This window comes from Corvus cornix, chromosome 9 (genome assembly GCF_000738735.6).
Source record: "Corvus cornix cornix isolate S_Up_H32 chromosome 9, ASM73873v5, whole genome shotgun sequence".
In the NCBI taxonomy this organism is placed as follows: domain Eukaryota; kingdom Metazoa; phylum Chordata; class Aves; order Passeriformes; family Corvidae; genus Corvus; species Corvus cornix.
The window spans coordinates 9,242,325-9,265,974 of NC_046339.1; the positions used below are offsets into that span (position 1 = coordinate 9,242,325).

General features: G+C 47.7%; 1 protein-coding gene across 3 annotated transcripts in view; it reads right to left on the reverse strand.

Moving 5' to 3' along the window:
• Positions 1–23,650, reverse strand: part of DIS3L2 (DIS3 like 3'-5' exoribonuclease 2) — a 184,637-nt gene that overhangs the window by 30,364 nt on the left and 130,623 nt on the right. For all 3 annotated transcript variants that reach the window (XM_039556845.1, XM_039556846.1, XM_019284708.3), the window contains exon 15: positions 7,035–7,114. In XM_039556845.1, coding sequence (XP_039412779.1) covers positions 7,035–7,114 — 80 coding nt within the window. The remainder of the gene's footprint in view (positions 1–7,034; positions 7,115–23,650) is intronic.

Genomic DNA, 23,650 nt, shown 5'->3' on the forward strand with positions numbered 1-23,650 from the left:
TCCCTATTTGTTAAGAAAAAGGTATGCCTAGAAATCCTGCTGGGAGAGGGATAGCTAGGGGGTCTGGTGATTTTTCTAGCCAGATCCCAGCCCAGGAGAGGGCCTTCCTTGACACAAAATCAATTCAGCAACTTGGGTTCATGATGAAATTGAGAGGTGCTTCTTGTGGAGGGACAATTATTCATTCCTTCTCACGTCAGATCTGTCCTCTCCCATGGTTGTAAGGGCTAATCACAGACTCATCTAATTCAGGGCTGCTAAGAACCCACATCCACAGGTTAGCAATTCCAGTCCAGATATAGCTCACTGCCTTGGGCATTAGTCAGACACACACAGGCCAGGGAAATGGTGCTGAAATGCTGCTGAGGGCTTTCAAACATATTGTTAAACAAATGGATATGTAAACAGATCTCTGGGATGACACATGGAGACAGCATCTCTGACTCAATTATAACTGCAGCTAATTTTCTCACCTACCTGACTGCCACCAAATACCCAGACACCTAACACTGACAACAGGGAGGTTTTACAGCTCCTTCCCAAGCAAACACTGAAGCAAGTAAGATGACAAATCCCTTTGATTCAGTCTAGGGAGAGAAGAGAGGTCCCGCACTTACTGGGATTTAAGACCCCAGTCCTTCCTGCCTCTTGTGGGTGGCAGCACACACTGACTACTCTGGAACCCTGCTGAAGATTTAAAGAGAGCTACTGGTCACTGTGGGATACTGTGTAAGTCACTAAAGAAAGCTTCAAACATTTGCTTGGAAGGGTAAAGGTAATGTTCAAACCCCATCTGCCTGCTCAAGGAGAAGGGGGGTTTCCCTTGATCACCTTTTCCATTTGCATCTCCCTCATTGCACTGACACTCCAAGGATGTGGCAGTTACTATTTCTACAGCTCTGATGGACTGGAAACCTATTACTTAGCAGCAGGGTGGCAGGAGGAGTCAGGTCTGTGTCAAGAAAAGCAGCTACATAATAACTGGGCAGAGCCTTTTGCAAGAGTCCTTTTTCCCCACCTAGGAATGGCTAGAGGGGCCCCTCTGGAAGGAAAGAACAACTCTCTGCTCCTCAGAGTTTCAAGTGACAAAGGCCACTTTGCAGCTTATGTCCCGACAGCCTTTGGAGGTGCAAGACAGAAAACCGAGCTCATGCCTTAGGCAGGAAGATTACGTATCTTTTGAAGTTTTAAAGGTCAGACTTCAGACTTATTCTCCTGGACAATTTACCCTTCACTGAACCAATGCCAAAACCAGGAGGACTGGTTTATCTCCATTGTGATAGAATGTGACAGAATAATTCACCAGCCTTGCCTGGCCAACTCCAACGCTTACCTTTTGGCAGGTGAAGGGTGCCCTTGGCAGGTGAAGGGAGTACTTGGGTAAAATTTAGTGTCAACAGTGAAACAAAAAACAAGACATGGTAACAAAAGAAAAATTCCAATGTGTTATCTTCTCTCTTTTTTTTTCCCCTGGTAATTGCATTAATTTTATTTTGTTCTGAAATCTAAACAAAGCATTTCATAAGTTTCAGGTGAATAACTGCTGCAAGAAAGCATCTGTCCAAGCCTGTGGTGTCAAGGGACATGTACGTGGATTTCCCCCATGAAATTCCAGTCTACCAGACAAGACAAACAGGAGAGGATGTCACTTTCAGAGACTTCCCTGGCCTTGCAGGTTGGAGTGGGACAGAGCATGATCATTAACTGGAAAATCAGATGCCATTGGGGAGCTCCTTTACACCAACACAAGCAGTGCTGCTCCGCTGGGATGTGTGGCATGAAACAACCATGTAATGAGGCAGGTCAGGCACCCAGGGACTGTGTGAGCTGTGCAGCAGCTCCTTGTGCAAACAACCCACTCTGCAAGCCTCAATTTCTCAAAAGGAACAAAACACCTTACGGTAAACCTGCCAGCTCACTGCAGAACAACCAGGTCCATGCTAAAGTCCAACACATGAGCTGTACACCTGGGAAGTATCTCTGAAAACAAATCGGCAGCTGTGTCAGCTGCTTTACATATTTTCTTCCTAGCACTGCCAGTCAACAGCTCTTCTAGCAAAAAAGAAGAAACTCCAAACAATTCTGCTTTGCTCTTTTTCAGAAAAACAAACCCTCCCAAACCTCCACCCAAACTCTGTTTACACCAAACCTGCTGCAGTCCTGAATGGGAGCAATAAATGGAGTGAGTTAATGTGTTAGTGACAAATAACCCATTCAAACAATTCCAGCATAATTATAGGTTGGCTCTCCTGATGTAACATTGGGTACATCACTGCAGATATTACATTCACCTTATGAAAAGATTGCACAGAGGAGCTCTGTTGGTAACCCAAACAGCATTATGTATCATGAGTCTGTCAGCATCAGGAGTGCATGCACCCTGGCATTTGAAGTCCTGGTGTTTTAAGTGATAATCCAATGTACCAGACATCATTGATCTCTATATAAAAGGGGGCACCACTTTTCCTTTCAACTGGAGCTATTTTTCACTTCTCATTCTGAAGAGTTGTGTGCTGCTGCCCGCAAGTGGCTACACTGCACAGCAGCTCAATCTGCAGCACTCCGCGTCCCCAGAGAGAAAAATTGATCAATACTCCAACACTGCTTTTGTAAGAGGTCTCTAAGTGCTTCCACACGAGATGCTGCTCCTCTGGGTTTCAGAATTACTCTGAAGAAAACATGAAAGCCCCTACTGCAAATTCATAATCCCGACACAAACTGCAGCTGCAGCACGGAATTCAAATTAAATTCATTGGTGAGCTGCAAGCTGGTCTGTTGGCAAAGGTGGAATCTGGGATGTGGGGAAGGGACCTCAAAAACAGACCAAAACCTGGACGCTGAGGGAGCAGGAAAACCATATTAGAGAAGTACCAAATGGGGACAAGGAAGTGTCATGCTTGACAGGGATTCACACCTCCCAAGTGGGTCTGGGATGGCAGAGACCCTGAGCACTGCATCATCTGAGAAAGGTGGCAGTAATCAGAGAGTCTTGGGAGGGAAGACAAAGGCATTTGAAGGGTCAGACTTGCTGTGGTAGGTGGGCAGAGCCTAGGAGGTCTCCAGAGAAATGTCTGGATAGTGATGGTGAGTGCAGAGAACAGACTACATTTTCTATTTTTTGGGTACAGCCAAAAGACGTTGGATTTCTCGCAATTAATTTCTTCCAGGGGGATCTTGAATTGGCTTTGGCTCTTCTTGCACACAGGATGGAAGAAGTCTTTCATGCTGATCTGTAACCTTTATGGATCTCATCCCTCCTGGCAGCCCACAGGACCAGTCACGCTTCAGGCTGGCTTCAGAGTGGGCACTTCCTCAGCACAGCCCGTATCACATTCCTGGGACGGGGACTGGTGAGTGCATGTTGTAAAACAGGATTCATGAGCCATGGTGGATGTGAATGAACTTGATGTTCTTTTACTGCCTGGCTGGGTTTTGCAATTCGATCCTGTGCAGGATCAGAGAAATCCAGCCTGTGTCAAGAGGCAGTGACAGAAAGCCAGTCCCCCTGTCAACACCTGATGCATGCCGTGTCAAGACCTGACAGGACATCTGGCAGGGCTGTCCCCTCCTGGATGTCACTGCTCTAGGGCCATCTGAAGGTTGACAGCATGCTCCTGTTCCAAGTGTCACCCATCACTGTCCGTCCTGCGTCACAGCACAATGCTGTCCCCTCACAGGACATCATCTCACAGAGTTCTGAGCACCAGCCTGGGGCTCTGTCCATTACACTCACTGATCTCCATTAGTGAGAACTTAAGCAACATGGCTTAAAAATGAGAAAGCAGACTGCTTGCTTCTGTCAAGTCAAGCCACTTCCTCTGGGGCCAAGAAGGACTGACAGGCTGGGAAGGACTGGCAGCCCCAGGGATGAAAATGCCTAGGTCTGAGCAGGAGGAAGAGGAGAAGTGATGTCCTCTGGTCTCACCCTCGTGACCGCAGAGGCAGTGACAGCCCCACTCCTCCACAGAGCCACTGGGACTATCAAGTGCCATTGGATACCTATCTATTATAGCAGGGGTTGGAAGGGCAGGGTGAGCAGCTGGCTGCTCAGCACCTCTTTTGCTCTCAGTCCAAGATTTCCAAGACTTCCAAGGTTCCACTGAGTTCAGTCCACCCAAAGTGCCCGGCACCCAGGGTGCAAGAGTGAAGCGGTTAAGTGCTGTGCCCATGAATGTTCCTGCAAGCAGGCAGGTAACAGAAAACTGACAGGAGCAGCAACATTTCCTTGGAAGGGTTTTATCATTTTAAAGGGAACAAATTCCAATTGATTGCCCTTGTAAGAGCCTGCATGGTACTTGCACTTCTAGCCTAAGCAATAGAAATTTTAATTGCTCTGGTAACTACACTTTCAGCAATGCTGCAGTCCTTTGTTCTCCAAGTGGGAGACCAATATCCGCTGTTCTCCGGTGGCCCCGTCTGGCTGCAGCTTGGAACAGCATTTGCCACTTGGAGGGGAAGGGACATTCCTTCAGTGATCACGGTGACACCGAGGCTTGACATGCACAGCCTGGCTCACACAGGTCTCTGGGGCACTGGGCACACTCCCCAGGTCAGAATGGGTTCCTGCCAGCCACAACCATCTCCTGCTCACACCTTCCTCCTGTTAAAGCTGCTGCTCAAGAGCTTCACACACCTGCACTCCTGCTATAAGTCTTTCCCTGGAGTAGGCCTCAGGTCTGACGCTTTGCTGAGGGCACTGAGCTCTGGGGTGCACATTTCCAGTCTTTCCCATTCATGATCTTGCAGTGTTGTCACCAGTATTTCTTCTCTGGGCTACAAATGGTTCCAAAATACAGTGTAGACACCAAGGTTATGTTGCTTTAGCTTCTGGCTGCATCTTTAGGAGGCAGAAGAGCTGTTACCCCCTGAGTCCTCATGGGTACTGTCAAAGCCTGACTACACTTGGAAGAACACAAGCCCTACAAGTTACCCTGGAAAATTACTATAAGGAGAAACTATTGTGACATGTGCCTCATTGCTGTATGGATTAACTGTATCAGATTAACCCTACGACAGGCCCAGTGCTTGAGAAGAACAGCTTCTGCTTGGCTGAGCAGGAGCCACATCTGGTGCTTCCCAACACTATCCAAATTTAAAGTTCTTGTTGCCAACAAAGCTGCAGCACATGGGAGCTCCTACAAAATCACCCAGGGTACAACCAGAACCAAGCACACGTTCGGCTCAAGGGCATTTTACCTGCAAGAATGCGTCAGCCGTAGCACAGACCTTCACGCTTCAGTTCACCAGCCAAGGACTGTCAGAAGTGCTGGGTGGCACACACAGCATTTAGGGGGATGAGCATGTGTGCAAACTTAGCGAGGCTCCCCCTGGGAAATGGGATTGGTCAAGCAAGCTATAAAATACAAAGTAGGGGGGCCTGCATGGAGGTGTAGTTGCTGTTTGGGTCTGCCAGGCACACGCAAAGTCTGGGTTTACTTGCAATTACACTCATTCTGCCCACGCTGTATTTTTCCAAGCTGTGATCCCAGCTGGCATGGCCCAGGGTGGCTCAGCTCCCATGCTTGCCAGGAACACAGGACACAGCCATACATCTCTCCATCAACAGCTGCTGACATGACACAGCTACTTTGTCACACACTGAGCCTCTCACAGCTAAAAGCAAGGTTTCCAAGCAGAATTGCTACTGGCTTTAGCACTTAAAATAGCTCCACTCGTGTCCTTGGAGTTTCCTCAAACAATGGCAGAAAACACCCACTGGAGCCTGGGGAGAGGAGGGTCTGTGGCAGAAAAACCACAGCTGCTGATTTTTGAGATATACACCACACAATTAGAAACACTGGTCTATAAACATCCTTAACAAAGCCCAGCAGGTCTGGGGGGTTTCTTTTCCTCGCTGTCCATTGTGTGCCACTGCCTTTAAAACCCTCAAAAACAAATGCTCTTTCCTTGTTGATTTTATGCTTTGGCACTGAAGTGCACGTTGCCCTGTGAACTTGGTGGTGCTGGAGGTACCAACTCTGCTCATACAAGGCTCTGGGCCTGGGATACTTGGGATGGGACCACGTACCACGTGCTAATCACCCACCCACAGGCAGGAAGGAGTCTGCCACAAATGATCTCCCTTCTTATTTAAATATTAAGATTTCTCAGCTAAGACAGTGGTCTGTGCATTTGCAGACATCCCTCTTCCTTTCTGGGACTGCTCTTGTTGGTGTTTCTGAGCAGATCTAATTACAGACTGTTCTGTTCATTGACAATTTCATATACTCTCCTTTTTTAGGTTAACTTGAATAACTGGCAAGAAGCAGAACTACAAGGGTGGAGTAACAGGCCATGGATTTATGACATGCTGGTATTCAGGGCGAACACAGAAATCTCCTGAACTCTGCTGCTGCTGTCAATTTGATAATGAGAATGTGATTTGAAATAAAAACATCTTGGGTGCCAGTTCACTACAGCAGCTAGTAAAAATAGGCAGAATACCTAGAAATAGAGGACTCTGTGCTCCAAACACATCCAAAGCTTGAATATCATATAGTATCTTACAAAAACAGAGCACGTGGCTGCACTGGGGCTATGGTACCATAAAGGCCACTCAGTGAACCCATGCATGAGCTTTAGCAGAGCGAATGGGGTGCTGTGTGGGTCTAGCTAAGCTCAGGTGAGGGCTCTCATTTCAAGTGCTCTGCAGCTGTTGGATGCTTTCCCACAGGCCATGCTCCCAGAGTCACCCCAGCACCAACAGTCCAGGGTGTGAGTTGCAAACACCCCTGCGCAAAGCCTGGGTGAGCTCTGTCAGAGCCTGAGGTACCCAAGAGCAGGACTTTTAAACGAATAAAAGCAGCTTTTAAAGCTAGAGCAAAAAAGGGGGCTGCAGGGCGTCGTGCATTTTAAAGAATCTAGCCTTTACAGGAGCTGTTCCCAGTTTCAGGTCAAGCCTGAGGCCTTATTTAATCTACTTTTAAGTGGTACAAGCAGTTGTGATCCCTTTGCCAGAAGGCAGGGCAGTCTCCTTTCACTGCACCTTCCCCTGTTTGCTTCGTTTGCTGTGTGTAATCTTCCACAACACTTACTTGTTGCTGTCCCGGTACTGATAAATATAACAGCCCTGAGGCATCCCACTCTCCTGGTCCAAGGTAAACGAGAGCTTCATCTGCACAGAGGAGAAGGGGTGTGGGACAATGAAAAGAGAGAGAGAGAAAAAAAAAAGCAACATTTTAGGCTTTCAGTCATTACAGCAACTTCAAGCGAGGCTTGTGGGAGAAAGCTTAACTCACCAAGGCTGACACGCAAACACCATGGCCTGGAACATACTGTGGGGTTCCAAACCTCAGGGAAAAGTCACATGCGTTGCAGAAACCTCTTGCTTTTTCCACCGTTTGTTACTATAAAGTGTTCGTGGTTCCTCTGAAATGCACGGGTCGTAACAGCTCACCCCTCCAAACCCACCCACACACACCACCCCTCACCAAAGCGATTGCGGTTCCCCTCAGACACTAAAGAAATGAGTTTCTCCATCGGCAGCTGTAGTTCCCACGAGTCTTTCTCTGAAAACTTTCCCGGTTCCATCTCATTCCTCCAGTGCATTAGAACAGAGGAGAAACCACAGAGGGAAAGGTGACAGATTTTTCCTTCTGTGCAGAGTTATTAAAGAGCTGTTAGAAGGGTTTGCAGTTTGGATCCGCCTCCGGCAGCAGGCTATGATGGGACCTGGAAGCTGCTTTCGTTGCAGCTCCAAGAAGGCATTCGGCAAGGGTTTTCAGATTTCAAACACGGCTCGTTTTATTTAAGGGGGAAAAATTAATCCTCTTTCAACAAGCAGCAGAATGGTTCTGTAGGGAGACTTTTTTGCTGAAAATGTCTTCAGTGATTTTATACACTAAACGGCCTAGAAAACAGCACAGAACTGAGTTCTGCAACAGCCCTACACATCCAAGCAGCCCCTCATTACCCTGGGGGAGGCTGCTGGCCCCCAGGTCAGTGTCTCACCAGCTCTCACAGCCATGAGGTGTAGCCCCTGGGCTCAGCAAAAGAGCTGCAGACCCTGACCAGGGGCCAGTAGGCTGGGTAAGAAGGGCAGCATCCTTTAGAGGAGGTAGCTGCCAGTCTTCATGCACTTTTTTGGGGTCACAGAGATTACTATCAGCAGGGCTGTTGCCAGTGCTGGATTGTGCAGGACTCTTGAAATGGTCTGGAAAGATCACCACAAGGGCTAAAAGTCAAAGGAGGTTTGTTATGATGAGCCCAACCTTTCTGAACAAGGAAAGTAGGAGAGAGCAGTGTTGAGCCACTGTGTTTGATCACAGACTCCTCTCCTCTGGGCTCCAAGAAAATTGCTAGCTTAAATTAATGACTTCTTCAGGAACGAACACAGAATTAAAACATCTTTCTCCCATAGGCTGTAAAGAAACCCTGCATGCTGAATCACTAGATGATGCACTGATTTTCCCTTCTGTAAAGAGTAGTAAAGTCATACACTGTGCTCTCACTGACCCAACTAAAACTGCATGCCATGAAATCATTGAAAAATTCACCATCTTGAATATTGAGTTAATAACCAAGTACTAGAGTGAGGCCAAATTCAGCTGAGCTCCCTTGACTTCTACACTCCTAGCAGTGTAAGCCATTCTGAAACACAAGCTCATGCAACACCACATAACATGAGTGTCCACAGTACACAGATCACAGTTCATACCACTGTCAGGACAGTGACCTCTTAACACTCTCCACAGCTCCCCTTCCTGCAAGCCTTGACCTTGCACCAGCTTAGCAGATCACTCAGATCCACTCTGGAGACCTGCCCATGGCAGGACTAACAGGGCTGGCTGGGGATGCTTCTTCTGGCCAAGATCCATGAAGCCTGGCTGTGGATCTGGCCTCTCCAGATGCTATGATGGCACATGGCAGCTACCCCATGGGAGCAGGAGGTCAGCAACAAACAAAGGAACCTCCCCAAGGGAGACAAGGGATCACCTTGCTGGCCATATGTGCTCCATAAGCAGAGTACTTCCATGTGAGCTGCCCTGGTTTGGGGAACTGAAGGAAGAACTGGGAACTGCTTAAAGCCATTTTTTCTGGGCCAGGTTTTCCAAAGCTTTACTGCTAGAATATCAGGAAGCACCTCTGAGGCCAAAGGGACAGCAGTTATCTCAGACACAGATCCACCAGATCCTTTTCTTTGTGGAAAAGGCACCGCACCACAGAATCAGTGGAGACGAAGCACAAAAGAAAGTGCAAAATTTGACAAAATTGTGGCTTTGGCGACTTTCAACAATAATTTTGATCAGGACAAACTCAGGAGTGCCTGAACCTCTTGTTTGCAGCTCTCAGCTGTGCAGACTTTGGGGTTGCACTAACTGAGCATCTCTGGTTATAGCTCACCTGGGCTCTGCATCCCCAGCACAGCTTGAGGGTGGAGCCACCTCTGTGTAAGGACACAAGTCCAGGGGGAGGGAAGAAAGGAAGGAAGGAAGGAAGGCAAAAGGCTGGGAAGGAAAACAGCCTTGTTTGGACAGGCTGCCAGGGAAAGCCTTGGGGCAGTCAGGTATGGGAAGGTGACCTTTCCACTATCTGGGGGGATGAGGTCCCATGGAACCTGCCAACCCAAAAAGGAAAGATCACAGTTCCCAAAGATAATGGGTTTTCAACTTTCTGTTATTTTAATCTTTCTTTGTCTGCTCATGGTATTCCAGACAAATAAAACACACCCTGCTTGGCAGGCTCAGCCATGTCTGCATCATCCACCAGTGCCAGAAAGGCCTGGATAAGGGGGACTATACATGGCTTGACCATCTGGGTCAATGCTGTCAGGCAAGAGGATGTTGCCATCACCCCCAGTGACAAGAGGACCACACTCAGAGAAAGGTCAGGGTCAGGCTGTCACATAGAGAGATGTGTAACTAAAGGTCTGTCCCAGCAACCAAAGCTCGAGGCAGCCATGCTGTCACTGATTCACAACCCATGCTCTTCTGCAGATCTGCCCTGCTGATGCACCTGTCATGGTCAGCCAGGAGGGGGAAGAGGGGACCTGTGCTTGTCACCAGGAGTCCTTACAGACCCCGAATGAACAGTCAAGCTCTGACTGTGTAGCCACCGCAATGATCTGGCTGCCTTTGCTTGTTTGGTGGCATTTGGCCTCTGCAGGGAGCACAAAACCCTCAGGCAAAACCCATCACGGGGGTGGAAAGAGAGCAGGTAAGGCAGCTAGGGAAGGACTCGCTGTGCAGGAAGCACACTGGGAATGCAGAGACTGTAAGCTTCCTACTAAGCTTAACAAGGTCATCCATACCCACTCGACATCTTGCAGTTGGGTCCTCTCTGCCGCTGGAGCCTCAGGAGAGCTCCACTGACCAGACACTGTCACTTCTGCACAGCCCTGCTCACTGCAGAGGTACTCATGCTTCCCAGCAGCTCAGTGTTTTGGAATGTCAGCACAGATTTTTCCTCTCATGCTGAAGCTATGAAGTGGCTGCTGCCACAGACTTCCAAGAACAGAACTCAAGTGTCTTTTCCCAGCTCTCTGCACCCCTACAGCGCTGCTTCTCTCTGGTCCTATCTTCTCCAGTAGATGCCCTTTCCTTTTGCCTTCATTCACTACACACAAAACCTCTGGTTACTTCTGAATTACAGAAGGCTGCAGGGCAAGGCTGGGACAGATGTCAGGAGCTGATCAACCACTTCATCATTCTTTTATCTGACTTCTGCTGCAGCAATGTCACGAGACATCCTGCATACATCCTCCTGCATACACAAAGCCCTACAAAACAAGCAGCCTTTTGCAATCACCCCTCTGGCAGAGCTTTAACTCTTCAGCAATTTGACAACACTGCTCCAACACCACATTGCTGCTTTGAAGCTCCTTTTTGTGTGTGTCAGTGTTCCTTGTCAGAAGGAGCTTGCTGTAAAGCCAGTAAACAAACTAATACCACAGCACAGGAAAAGGCACTGCTCCCCAAAATACTGCATTTTATGCCTGCAGGGGCAATGAGGGACCAAACTCTCTTAGAGAAATGCAAGCGCAGAGTGACTCCCATCACAAGGGGGGTTCATCAGCTCAAGGGATCTTTGCCATTAAACATATGAAATAATTTCAAGACACTGCTGGGCTTCCCTGGGAGAGGAGGGGGAGAGAAAATTTCCCAGCGCTGAACTGCGGTGTGATTTGGCTTGCACTGCCCCCTTCGGTTGTGTAGCCCTGGAGCTCACAAGCTAATAAAGATCCCTTTCCACTTCAATGGCTCTGCACATAAAGAAGCATTCGGCATGGTGTGTGCATGAACTCAATGGGAACGGGAGCTGGAACGCAGCCATGCTGAGAACAGAGTGCTGCCTACCAGGAGAGCCCCATCAATAATTGAGATGTCAGAGGCACAGGGAGGTGTGTGAATAAGAGCTGTCAAAAGGAGTAATTTGGATCTCTTTGGATACAGTGATGGATAGGCTCACTCGTCACCAGACACAACTGCAATACGCCTGAACAGAAGAGGAGCAGAGCACTGAAATTCAAAGGGACTGGGGCAGGTTGCTTGATGGGCAGGATGCTGTTGACTCCATGGATGGGAGTACCTCATTTAAGGCACCAAGCAGGTGTGAGCACACTATCCTGTGACTGGTCAATGGAGCAAGAGAATGTACTCACAGCACACAGAAGCACTCACAGATCCTTGGTGAGGTTTGGTGGCACGTACTGCAAGCTCAAGGTGAAGGTAATGCTACCTCCTTGAGGAAAGCCACCTCAAGAACAGCCATCTCCTGAGCCCACAGCACTGAGGACTGTGTGCACGTAACACTTGTTTGTACAGTTACTCCGCTCTTTGGATTAGTGACATACTCCTGCTCTTTTCCTACATCCTTAAATCCAGCAGAGGATGCAGTTGGCTGACAGTGGGATGCTCCTTGTTTCCCCATCTGTCAGACACTGACACACTTCATCTGCACCCAAAGCTCCCACCCCACCCTCAGCAGAGGTGAGCAGACACTAAACCAGTGCACGAACATGAGACACCAGAGAAGCAGAAGCAGCAGCTGCCCCTCAGTGCACTGACAGCTCTGTGCTGCCTGAGCCCTCTGGGGACCCCGTGCCCTGCTCAGGCAGAGAGGCCTTGGTGGGGATGTTGGGGAAGCTCCCTACATTTTGGGGCTTCTTCCACCAAGGCTAAAAACCAGATTTTCAGAAAGAGAGAACAATGCTTCACATTGTCATGGACCTCCAGACTTGCCTGGGCTTCAGTGCAGCCAGCAGCCATCCTCATTTTAAAGAATGTTTTAGATCTGCAGCAGTCAGGGGCTCGGTCATGTGATAAAGCCTGGTAGCTCCAACAAGGAGAGAGCATGAGGAGCACTCTTCTGGCTGCTGAAAAGCTGCCAGTCCCTATATTGACCTGATTGGGCAAATTCTGCATGCCCCTTGAGTAAATGGCTTGGCTTGGATCCTCTGTTCCCAGCCTTGGCTCTGAGCAGCAAACCTTCGTCATGAGATGAAAAGTTTTCTCTACACATGCACTGTGTCAGAGAGGTATTATCGGTTCAGCCGAGGAACCAGGTCACAGATTTGAGCTGTCCCAGTTGTAGGGCAATGTAAGGGCAGCCTCAGTTGGAATCGGTCAAGGCAATTCCACTGATGTGGGGGTTATTCAAGCAGAAGGAGTTCACCCAGGGCAAGGAGGCGAGGCAGAATACGAGCCTCCGAGACAAAAAACAGGGAACTGGATCTAAAGATCACACTGAAAACAGTCTCCTGAAAGGCAGGGCTTCTTTTTCACCCTGGGCACTTGTTCAGTTTTAACCCCACTTGCATGGAAGTCCAAAAAGACTGGTATCTGCTCCCTGTTGGAATAAAGGCTCCCCTCTCCAGCAGGCTCTAGAAAGCTTTTTAAGAATAAACTTAGTCATCAAGCAGGTTTTTATGCCTCGCCCAAACTTCGGTTTTGACCCAAAAAAGAAATAGTCCTGAAGTCCTGACACTCACTTTTAAAACCACAAAAAATGAGCCATGCTCCAGTAACGTAATCACAGAGTTTTCTGGCACCTCATCCCTTAAAAATACATCCATCTGCCTCCACGCAGGCCATCAAACTCAATCTTGTTCACAATGGATTTCCCAATTCCTGCGTGCTGGAAGGACTGCAGCAGTGCTGGCTGTGCTGGCTGGATGAGCCCTTACAGAAGCACAGGCTGCTAACCTCACAGCTGTGTTTTCACTTAAAGAAACTGCTCTAGAGACCAAAGCACTTCTTCCATGAGCTTTTCTATTTGTGCTGCAGCTCAAAATTGCTGGAGAAAGACCCTGGGTAGTGGATGAAGAACATGTGGTAAGGACAGGATGGGGGTAATAAAGGACAAACCAAAAGTCCTACAGTGGAAAAAAGAGGAAAGACAAGGAAACTTGCTACCAGCTCAACGAGTCACCTCTCACACTGGGTTGGAGCAGTCCTTTCCTTTTGGCTTTGTAGACAGCAAATGTTTGGCCAATCTCAGCACCTGATTATGGGACTGCTGTTGCTACTGGTTGGAAGCCATGAATTGCTCCTAAACTGGTACAATCACACCTATTGCCTCTTCAGTGAGGCTCCTTCTCCCCATCCCTAAGAGCACAATTTCCAGGTGAAGATTTAAATTCTCTAGGAGGCTCCCTAAAGCTGTCCCTGATGCCCCATGCCCTCAGCACATTAGCCAGCAAACTGTCTCTGCTAACAGGCTACAAGATCTATGCATGTGGCTAAAAACAATGTCAAATCAAACCCCAATCTAGCCTAGGAGAAGGAGCTGAAACTCATCTGGGGTGTTACTCTGGTCTGAATTCCTCTGCTTACTTTTATTTTAAAATCCTATCATTTAATTAGCTGCTGCCTGCATCATACAGCTGCATAAAACATGGGGAAAGCCAGTGAATTCCAGACATGGAAGATGGAAGAGAGAAGACAGCTCTTCTCCCTTAAATTAATCTGGAAACCCAAAGGTTCCCAGCCCAGGACCCAAAGCCACAATAAGCTATTACTAAATTATCCCACAGGCTGCAACAGCTCTTGCTCTCCAAACATCAGCCCTGGGATGCAGTGAGGGGGTCTCCCTGTCACAGAAGTGACGTCACCAGCACATATTCCCTGGCACAAAAGAGGGCTGCCCTGTTGATGACTAGTGGCCCCCAAAACCTCTGCTGTGGGTGGTCGGGCAGCACAGCAAAACCAGGAAGAAGTGTGGCTGGATCCTCTGCAAAGACAGGCAGATGCTGTCACCAAAATGGCAAGCTGGCATCCCACCCTTGGCTTTTATTTCACAGCCGCAAGTCAAAGCTGAAGAGCCTTTCTGGAAAGACAGGGCACGAGACAACTTTCACCACTTGGCAAAAATATAAACTGTAAATGAGTTTATTTTTAAGCATTCACACTTGCCTGCATCGGAGGTTTCGGAAGCAATCCACAAAGAAATGGATCCAGATTTATTTAGAAAGAAGAGCTGAATACTTCCGTTCGTTTCATAAACTGGATGAGCTCATTCTCTAGATGCACAATTAGGAAACCACAGAACTAAAACACAGATTATACAACTGCAAAGAGTTTAAATTTGTGGATTAAAAATACCCTCTTCAGAAGCTAACAAATTGTGACACTGCACCGCATGCCCTAGACCACTAGGGAACTGTCAGTGAAGTTAGAAGTATTTTCTACACACACACACCAACTTGAAAATAGAAGCAAAACATCCCTAGGAAATGCCACATAAAAAACTGTGACACTAACAAGACACATGCCAAGTTTCACTGCTTGGCTGTTTTATTTTCTGTTACTCAGAGCTTGTCTCCCAGACTCCCTTTAAAGCACTCCCAGCTCTTGCGTGTCTCTCCGTCCCATCCATGCTCTGACAAAAGATGGTTTCGCTCATTTCACCCTGTGCAGTAACAAAACCCTCACAAGCTGGGCTTTGCCAGCCTCAATAGAGACATGAGACTTTGGGCTGCAGAAAAATCTTGCATTTTGAAAACTGATGACGACTACAGGCTTAGCAGGAAACAGTTAACAGGGGAGGAATTTCATCCTGCCCAGCCCCAACGGTCTCTTCTTTACCTGAGAGATATGGAAATTCACTTGGGAAAACAGGAATTTGGGAGAGGATGATCAAGACTCTAGTAAGAAGGTAGATTACAATCAGGAATTTGAAACAACCCCAGAGATTCCTGGGGAGGTAAGACTGCCCCTTCTCAAACAATTAAGAGTTGATGGCAAGTGAAGTTTCCCTGTCCATGAAGAACTTGGTGGCTGGAGGGCAGCACTCAGATCTCATGTACTTATCAGAGGATTAAAATTCCCTAGGAGAGATCAGAGGCCAACAGTCGGGGGCCAGGGAGCAGCACAGGGACCTCTAACTAGTGTGAACAGGAACAGGCAAGACCAGGGTCTGCTACATGAGAAGAGAGATGGGAAATGGAGCTGCTGACACTACAGTTCCAAAGGCCATAGGCACCTGCAGTTGGTGCAGAGTGTGGAGAAGGAGAGAATGACACCAGCAGCACCCACTGACACCCAGGACTGACACAGATCCTGCATCTCAGAATCTCTGGCTCATCACCAGGGGCTAGCAGAGCAGGAAATAAATCCCTTGCTCTGAAAATCTGGGAGCAAATAGACCAACCAAGTGAGTTAAAGTAACCACATGAAAAAAAGGAAATATTTCTCACCATTAACAAGGAGAGGAACTTTGGGGGTACAGCTGACATAAAACTCCCCCTAAGCTGACCAACGCCAGCAACCAAAGAAAGGGCATTTTTGAGCAGCCATGGCACCTGTAACCCATTGGTCAGTCACAGCCAGGAGCTGAGGGGTCTGTGGGACGAACACTAGCTTTGTCATAGGTTGGGTGGTATGAAGTCTGTATGTATGGCACCTTGATCTGACAGAGAACAACAAAGCCTGATCACAAAGGGATCCCGATGGCATTTCTGTCCCAAAATGGTATGTGAGAGCTTGAAAGAAAAGCAATTGGTGTGTTCCACATTTGCTTTAGATGAAAAGTGACACAACCAAGTAGAAACCCTCTCTAAACTCGCTGCTTGGTATGCTGATTAGGGAGTACTACAAGGTAACAGGTTATTATTCCCAACTGCTATTATTTCAGACACCTGACAGCCATGCCTGAAAACAGGTCTTAACTTACTGACCCCTGGTTTAAGCAGCCTGTAGTTTAACTTCATGCTTGGCCCTGCTATTTTGTGAGAGCCCATGGTCCGTAGAGAACAGCATTGCAGAAGTCAGCAGCTCCCAAAGAGAGGTCAGATCCAGCCCTTGATGGATGCACAGCTCTGCTGAGGCACACAGGACCACAAGGGAAACATGGTGGTGCCCCACAGGCAGTTTCTTTAAGGGGAAACAGATCAAGAACACCAGCAACACTGGATGAAAAGCAAGGGGACAAACAGCCCTTCCAAAGCACCACATGGTCTCTGAGAGCTGCCCCAGCCTCAGACCAGCAACAGAGCAGATGGCAGTGGTGACCTGGAGGAGGATGTGACACTGTGCTGTCTTCAAATGGCTCAAGTCACAGGGAAAGCCAAGGTAAGAGCCGTGGGTGCAGGTGTGTCTGGGGATGTGGCAGGAGGAAGAAAGGTTTGGTGTCTTTTACTCCACCTGACTATAGAACAACTTTCCCTCACCCCACGAGCCCTGGAGGATGCTGATACACATTTTACAAATCAGCCTATTTTGTGTTTTCCCTATGACTATTTTGTGCCTTCCTGTAACGTGTCCAGTCTTTATCACTGCTATTGGGAGGATACAACGAACTGAGGGCAGATCAAACACAGCAAATCCTATTTTCTTAAGTTTGTTAATGCAAACTGCTTCCCCTGCTAAGCCACTAATGGAGCTGTGAGAATCCAGCAGCCTAGATTAATTCAGCACCCAGGTACTGCCTCATGCCCGGAGGGATTTCCGTAGAGTCGCACTGGAAGACAGATGAAAGCTTGTAATACCCTCCATACAAGAGATAAACCCATTAAAATATGAACAGCCCCTGTGCTGACACGGTAAGAGCTCTGCCAGGTAACAAGAGAGATCACAACAGTATTTCTAGGTTTAGTTATATCTGCAACCCATTAAACTGGGACTATGAAGAGCAGAATATCCTGATCACACCATGCTGATCTCAGTTTGACAGACACACCATTCTCCCCATCCCTTGGGGTGCTGCTGTGAAATACCTGGCAGTCCTGAAGTCCAGGCCTAGTGCTGCTGACTCAAGCTTTGCTTAGTCTCTGGGGACAACCTGGACTTTCTTGCAGCTTGTTACAACCTGCCAGGACTGCAGGCAGCTGCGCCATGTCCTTGGCCAAACCTTTTCCCCCGATACTGTTACAGCATGGGGATGGGAAGACATCTCCTGCTGTACACACTCAGCCCGTCACCTGCTGCAGAGCATCTTCTCTGAATGCTGCATGCCATAAAACACCACTCCACATCCCACCATGGCAGTACTGGCTCCCTCCTCCCTGGGCCCAGGTCGGCTGTGTGACTTTCCCTGACTTCACCAAAATCCCATGGCACGTCGAAGCACAGTTGCTCAGTGCATGAGTAGGAGACCCAAAGCTTTCCAAAGACATCCCTGACCATTCCCATGGACAGCAAAAGCTGCTGCTGTTAGCACAACTGCCAGGCTCCCTGGGGAAGGGACTGGTGCAGTTGAATTCTTCTGGCAGCAAACTGCTCCCACTCACATTTTCCTAGCGACTCCAGGCTCCTCTGTCACAGGAAAAGAAGGAAGCAGGAGTGGACAGTGGCCAGGAGACTTGGCCCAGAGAGCACAGACACCCTGGCAGCAGGACAGCCACCCTGCCCTCCAGCTAACCCATGGCCAGCTGTCCTCTGGCTCCAACACAGCTGCGTTTCAGCAGAGAAGCAATTTCTGCATGTAGGCACTTCAGAAAGGGCTCTGGCAAGGTTCACATTGAAAAGGTGTAAGTTCTATAGCATTTTTGTAGGGCCAAATTGATGTCAGAGCCCATGACGCTGCTGTGGATCCCTGGGTTGGAGTGTGGAGGTGGGATCAGGGAATCTTCTTCCAGCACTAATGCACAGCAGGCTGTTACAACCCTCTGTTCCGCACTGTGACTAAACATATGTAAGGGGCTCGACATGGTTTATGTTCAGTAGCTGTGGTTTCCAAGCAGTATTGTATTTCTTTAAAATGAAGATACATAATATTTTAAAACTATTTTTAAAACCAGCCACAAATCTGCAATCTTTTACATCACCCCTCCTTCCTCCCATCAAGCCCAAAACATAGCACACAGTCAGAGAAGATCAGCAAGCTCATGTGTGAGAACTTGGCTGCAGGGATCTCATGTGTGCATGTGCACACCCACACATAGAGGGAAACTCAAAGCTCTAATTCAGGTACGATCTATGTTTAAGGTTTCAAAGACATCCAGGATATATCCCCCTGTTTAGAGCTATGGGTACCAGCACGCTGTATGTGGAGCAGGAGAATCTAAGAGCTGAACCAAAGCATGAGGTTGTTTATTCAACAATCTGCCTCAGCAAGCATAAGGTTTCCTGCCCCTGGGAGTTCAGCATACAAGCAACCTGATCCTGTATCATCTTAAGACCTCATCACAGCCTTCCCTTGCCAGGACTGCTCCCATCCACTCCTAAAGCAAGTCACAACAGAACTGAATCTCAAATTCCTGTTTTTAACATACCCCTCCACAAGGCAGCATCAGCTGGAGCAGGGAAATCTTACCAAAATCTTTAGAAATTATCCTTAAAAGACATTCTGCAAAGCCCAGCTCCCTAGAAATGCCTGTCTGCTGTGGAGCACAGCAGCTCTTGCAGAGCTCTCTGCGTTTTGCAGTAGTCTTGCATAAATCAGGCTTTCCGGTTTCCCAGCTTGATGGACTTGGGTCTTTGTTGGGTTAATTTTGTCCAGTCAGCTCTGGATTAGGAGTTGTCCATACCAAAGCAGTAAGTTTTAAAGGCAGAAACCAATACCATATTTTATAGAGACAGTCAAGTTCTTAAAATTATTTATTCCAACAATATTAAAAGGAGACACACTGCTTTCTCAGTCATTTTTCCATTCGTAGTATTTTTACTTTTTTTTAAACCCATGAGCCTAATCCCTAATTTCTCTATGGAAAAGCTGGAAGGAAAAGATCACAGAGAAGAAGGATCAGCCTGCTAGAACATCCACTGTGCTCGCTCTGCCTTTGGAGAAGTTGCTGGGCTTATGCTTGAGATTATATTTTTAAATACTTTCTGAAAGTAAATAAATAAATAATAATATCTCCAGGCATCGGTATTAGCTTGTGAAGGAGACCCAGACAATGCAGAGGAGGCTAGAAAGGAGCCAGTAAATTCTAAGGGTGTAGAACAGGAGAGGGGATTAAGCCTGGTGATTAAATTAGGCGATGCATGAATACATTCCAATGCACAACATCACTCAAGCACTGGACAAAACATATGGCAACAATGGAGAGTGCTGCCCACGAGGTCACCTTTAATATGATTAGCCATGGACGCCTGAAAGGAGATCTCCCAAGTACCAGCACGGTAACCCTGCTTTGTGCAGCCTGCAGCAGCTCCCTGTGAAAGCCTTTGAGGCTCCCTGAACCCGCACAAACGGCTGCTGTGTGTTCAGGGATGTGCCCAAGTCCATTGAAAGCAGGACACACACAAAAAAAAAGAGCCTTGAGGCCGGGTGAGCGTGCCGAGAGTGGTTTTTGTTCCCCACTCACAGGGCACCGGTGGGAGCAGTCCCCAGGGTGTCCTGCCTGACAGCTGGGTCACCACACGGGCTCTCCTGTTCCGCTTGGACTTTTCAACTCCGCCGTCCCGCATTCACCGGCACAGCTCCTCTCTTTGAAGGGGGAGAAAGCGCCTCATCCATCACTGACACGAAGGCAGTTAATTCACTTCTTTACAACTGGAAAGGCTTTTACTGTGAGCAGGAGGGAGTGCAGGAAGAGTAATGAAATCCAAAAGGGAGCCAAATGATGCTTTCCTCTGCTAGACGCCAGCGCTGGCAGTGCTTGCTGCTGGCACCGTCCGTGGTGGGTGAAAGGAGACTCTTTTGCGGTATGCCATTAGCTGCTTCCAAGGCCCCAGTTCATGTTTACCACAGCCACCGTGTTACTTCACTTGGTATTTTTTTCCAGTCCTGTTGATCGTACTGCAGAACTGACCGAGTCCGTTTGGAAGCCTTTCTCACAGAAAGCAGCAACAAATTGCTTTTTGAAAAGACTATTTTTTTTCCTTCTGTAAACCAAACCTCACGCTGCTTTCCATAAACCCAACCTAAAGCTGAAAACCACACTTAAAACTGAAGAGCAAAGGTCCCTGCTAGGCTTTGCCCACACTGGTGGGCTCAGCTGTGCCACTTGCCCATGGAAATGCCACAAGCCATAGGAGCATCCAGCTGTGCTGCCCAGACTGCACAAGAGGGCATTTCATACCCCGGCATTGCTCTGCAGCCCCAGCAAGTAAAACCCCATCACAACTGCAGCCAGCGGGTTGTCACAGGATCACAGAACATTCTGGGTTGGAAGGGACCCATAAGGATCACCAAGTCCAACTCTTATGTGAATGGCCCATAGGAGGATTGAACACACATTAGCACCATGCTCTGACCAACTGTCCTGTCAACTGTAACGGGAAGAAACACTCCATGACATCAAAGATAATCTCGTGTGAGTCACCCTGCATGACAACCTTGCTGTAATCAGGTGAGCCCTTCAGACTGAACTCTACCCCAGAGGACCTTGGCACACTCAGCTGAGTTCCTCACAAGGTTTCTGCAGGCTTCCAGCATTTCAAATTCCAGGCAATGACTAAATGGGGACACTTGAGGGACAGGCCCAACGGCAACTTCTTTCCCACACTTTGTATCTGCGTGGCTGGGGATGAAAGTCACGGAGACAGCCCCAGGAGTGACTTGCTCTGGCTACACAGGTCCCAGCAGCTACAAAGGCTCAGTGACAAAGCAGCAACAAACACGGCACAGGACTGCTACCAGCTGAGCTCCTGCTACTGCCAGGAAAAGGAGAGGATCATCTCCTAAAGCCCTTTCCAGTTTTACATTTCTAGCATGCCATAATTGCAGAGCCTTGACACAGCACACGCCAGGCATTGCACTGTCACAGCTGACATTCAATAAGCTGGGAGATTCCTACCATCTCATACCATATAGTCACCTTGGGTCCTTCTAATAGATCTCTTAGACTCTCATGGAATCTGCCAACACTGAAGATCAAGCCAGTTTCTAACGAGACAAGGCAGACCATGCAGCTGCACACTAGTTCTAAAAACATTTGGGGCAACAGGTACATGAAAGAAGGTTTGGGGTTTTTTTTTTCTGACAAACAAAAAAGCCCTTCTCCAAACCCTTCCCTCTTCCACAATGAAAATTAATGAGGGTAGTGAGAAAAGCCTATGGTGGCACCCATTTCTTGGCCATTCAAGCTCTTTTCAGCAAATCTTCCTCCTCTGTACTGTGTTTTGTACCCATCACTGTGCAAACACTATGACAAAGGCTACTTGTGGCAAAACCACTGATCCTCAGTGCTGGCTCTAAAGCAAGCTACAGACAGTTTCCCTGAAGGGATGACACCCAGGTGATGTTACTTTGCCCAGCTGCTTGGGGGTTGGGGCCAGTCCTCTGTCCCCTGCAGAACTCAGCTGCAGGCGGCAGCTGTGAACTCTAAAGAAGGAAGGTCATCCAGGTCACTCCTGAGGAGTATCCATTTCTCCCTGCAAAGTGGGCACACAAGGGCAGGTTTGACACACCTCTGTCTGCTGGATTTCTTCATCCCAAGAAGAATGCACAACATCTTGTTGGTCCTGGCATGTGGAGACCAACTGGCTTCTGTGCTGGGCCTGGCCTGTGGAAACTCAGATACCATACTTCTGTCTGGCACCTCCCAGTGCTCTTGTCTGCTCCAGTCTTTATCTTAGAACTCCTGGGATTCTGAGCAATAGCACTCCTCCACCATGGAGAATCTCAGAGAGTTCAGTACTCTCTTGCACTCTTTCAAGGAAAGACACACCTGTTTGCTATCTCAGCTGGTTGCAACAGCACTGTGTTCATGGTCTTTAAACTGATTTCAAGGAACCTCTAAAAATGCTTGAGAATCTGAAAAGAGATGACCACACTGCAAAAGGGTTTCAAGGTTGGCCCCCTGGGTAAAGGATATTTGTCAGCAGCTCCCCCAGCTCATTTAACCACCTATATGTTGCCCACTGTCTTATTAAAGAAAAAAACAACTGAACAGCAAGGCAATGCGAGCACAGCATGCACTTTCAGTAATGTTTGAAAATAATAAAAAACAGAGAGCTGAAGTGAGAATTCAAAACCTCAAAGTAATTTCAACCGTACATACACGAGAAGGGAAAAGTTTATACATGATGCAACAGAAAAAATTACTCACTTTATGAAATGCCAAAGCCTGTTTTAGTTCATTTTATCTTCTATACCTGCTAAACACCTCAATGACTGAGAAATCATTTAATAAATTGCATTTTTTCAAATCCCATTTTAGCTATGTAAGCATTTTATATCCCAGGATTGTGGGTCACATTCTACTCTAACATGCTAATCAGAAATAAAGTGCTAGCTGGATCAAGGGGTTTGTTCCTCAGAAAAGCAAGGATAGTCTTGAGATTAAAACAGAGACCTTGAAATTGAGGTGAAACTACAACCCTAAAGTTAATGCAAAACCTCCTGCTGACTCATGGGACTGTGAATTTTTCAGCATTGCCATGAGACACCCAATAAGCAACAGCTCTGCAGCCCCCCAGTTCTGCAGGATCAGACATATCAAACCCATGACAGGGCAGGTTTACTTCAGCTGTCAAGGAAGGCACAAATTAAATTTTGTTGTATTCAGGCTAGGCTGGTTTTTTACAAAAAAAACCAAGCAAGAGTGACCGCTTGGTTAGTCTGTATTTCTGTGACAGAAAGAAGCTTTTCAAGCCCAGTTAAAGGAATTACCCACAAAAACCCCTCCACAGGGATTTTGCATGGCTGTTTTCTTCCAGATGTCTCAAGTTCCTCACGCCACTCGAGCCCAACAAACTCTTGAGGCTACGTCCTCACTGCCTCTTGCTTAGTTTTCAAGTGACCACAAATTTAATGGCAGCCCATCATAGATGGGCAATGGACTGTGGCCAGCTTGGCTGGTAACTAATGAGCAGAAATGCAAGGTACCAGCTATCAGATGAGATTCAAAATAGAAATATGTTTCCTTCAGAGGGCAAAGTTTAGTAGTGCTGGCAGGTTTAAGGCGTTGACAATGCAATAACTTCTGAATACACATCTTTGGGGAGAGATGGGTATTTGTGCCTCAAGATGGAAGCAGGAAGATACATGTGGATGGAAGCAATGTGTCTCCCACGAGTGAACGCAGAGCTGCACAAAGAAGGAGCATGCTCAGGGAGGAGGTCTTCCTCCAATCCCAACTATGGAAACAAGTGCAACGTGGACAAACAACCTTATCTGAGATGTCATGATTCACACTCCCATTTTACGCAATTCCATATTCAGGGGAAATCCATACTCTGAATTATGTTTGTTTGCTTCAACAGCTTCCCTGTTACCACATGAAGATGCAGAAAACGGCGAGATAAATGATCCAGACTACTCAAGACAGATTCAAAGCCACTTGCTTTCAAAATAAACCCAAGAGATTGCTCAACAAAACGTACTC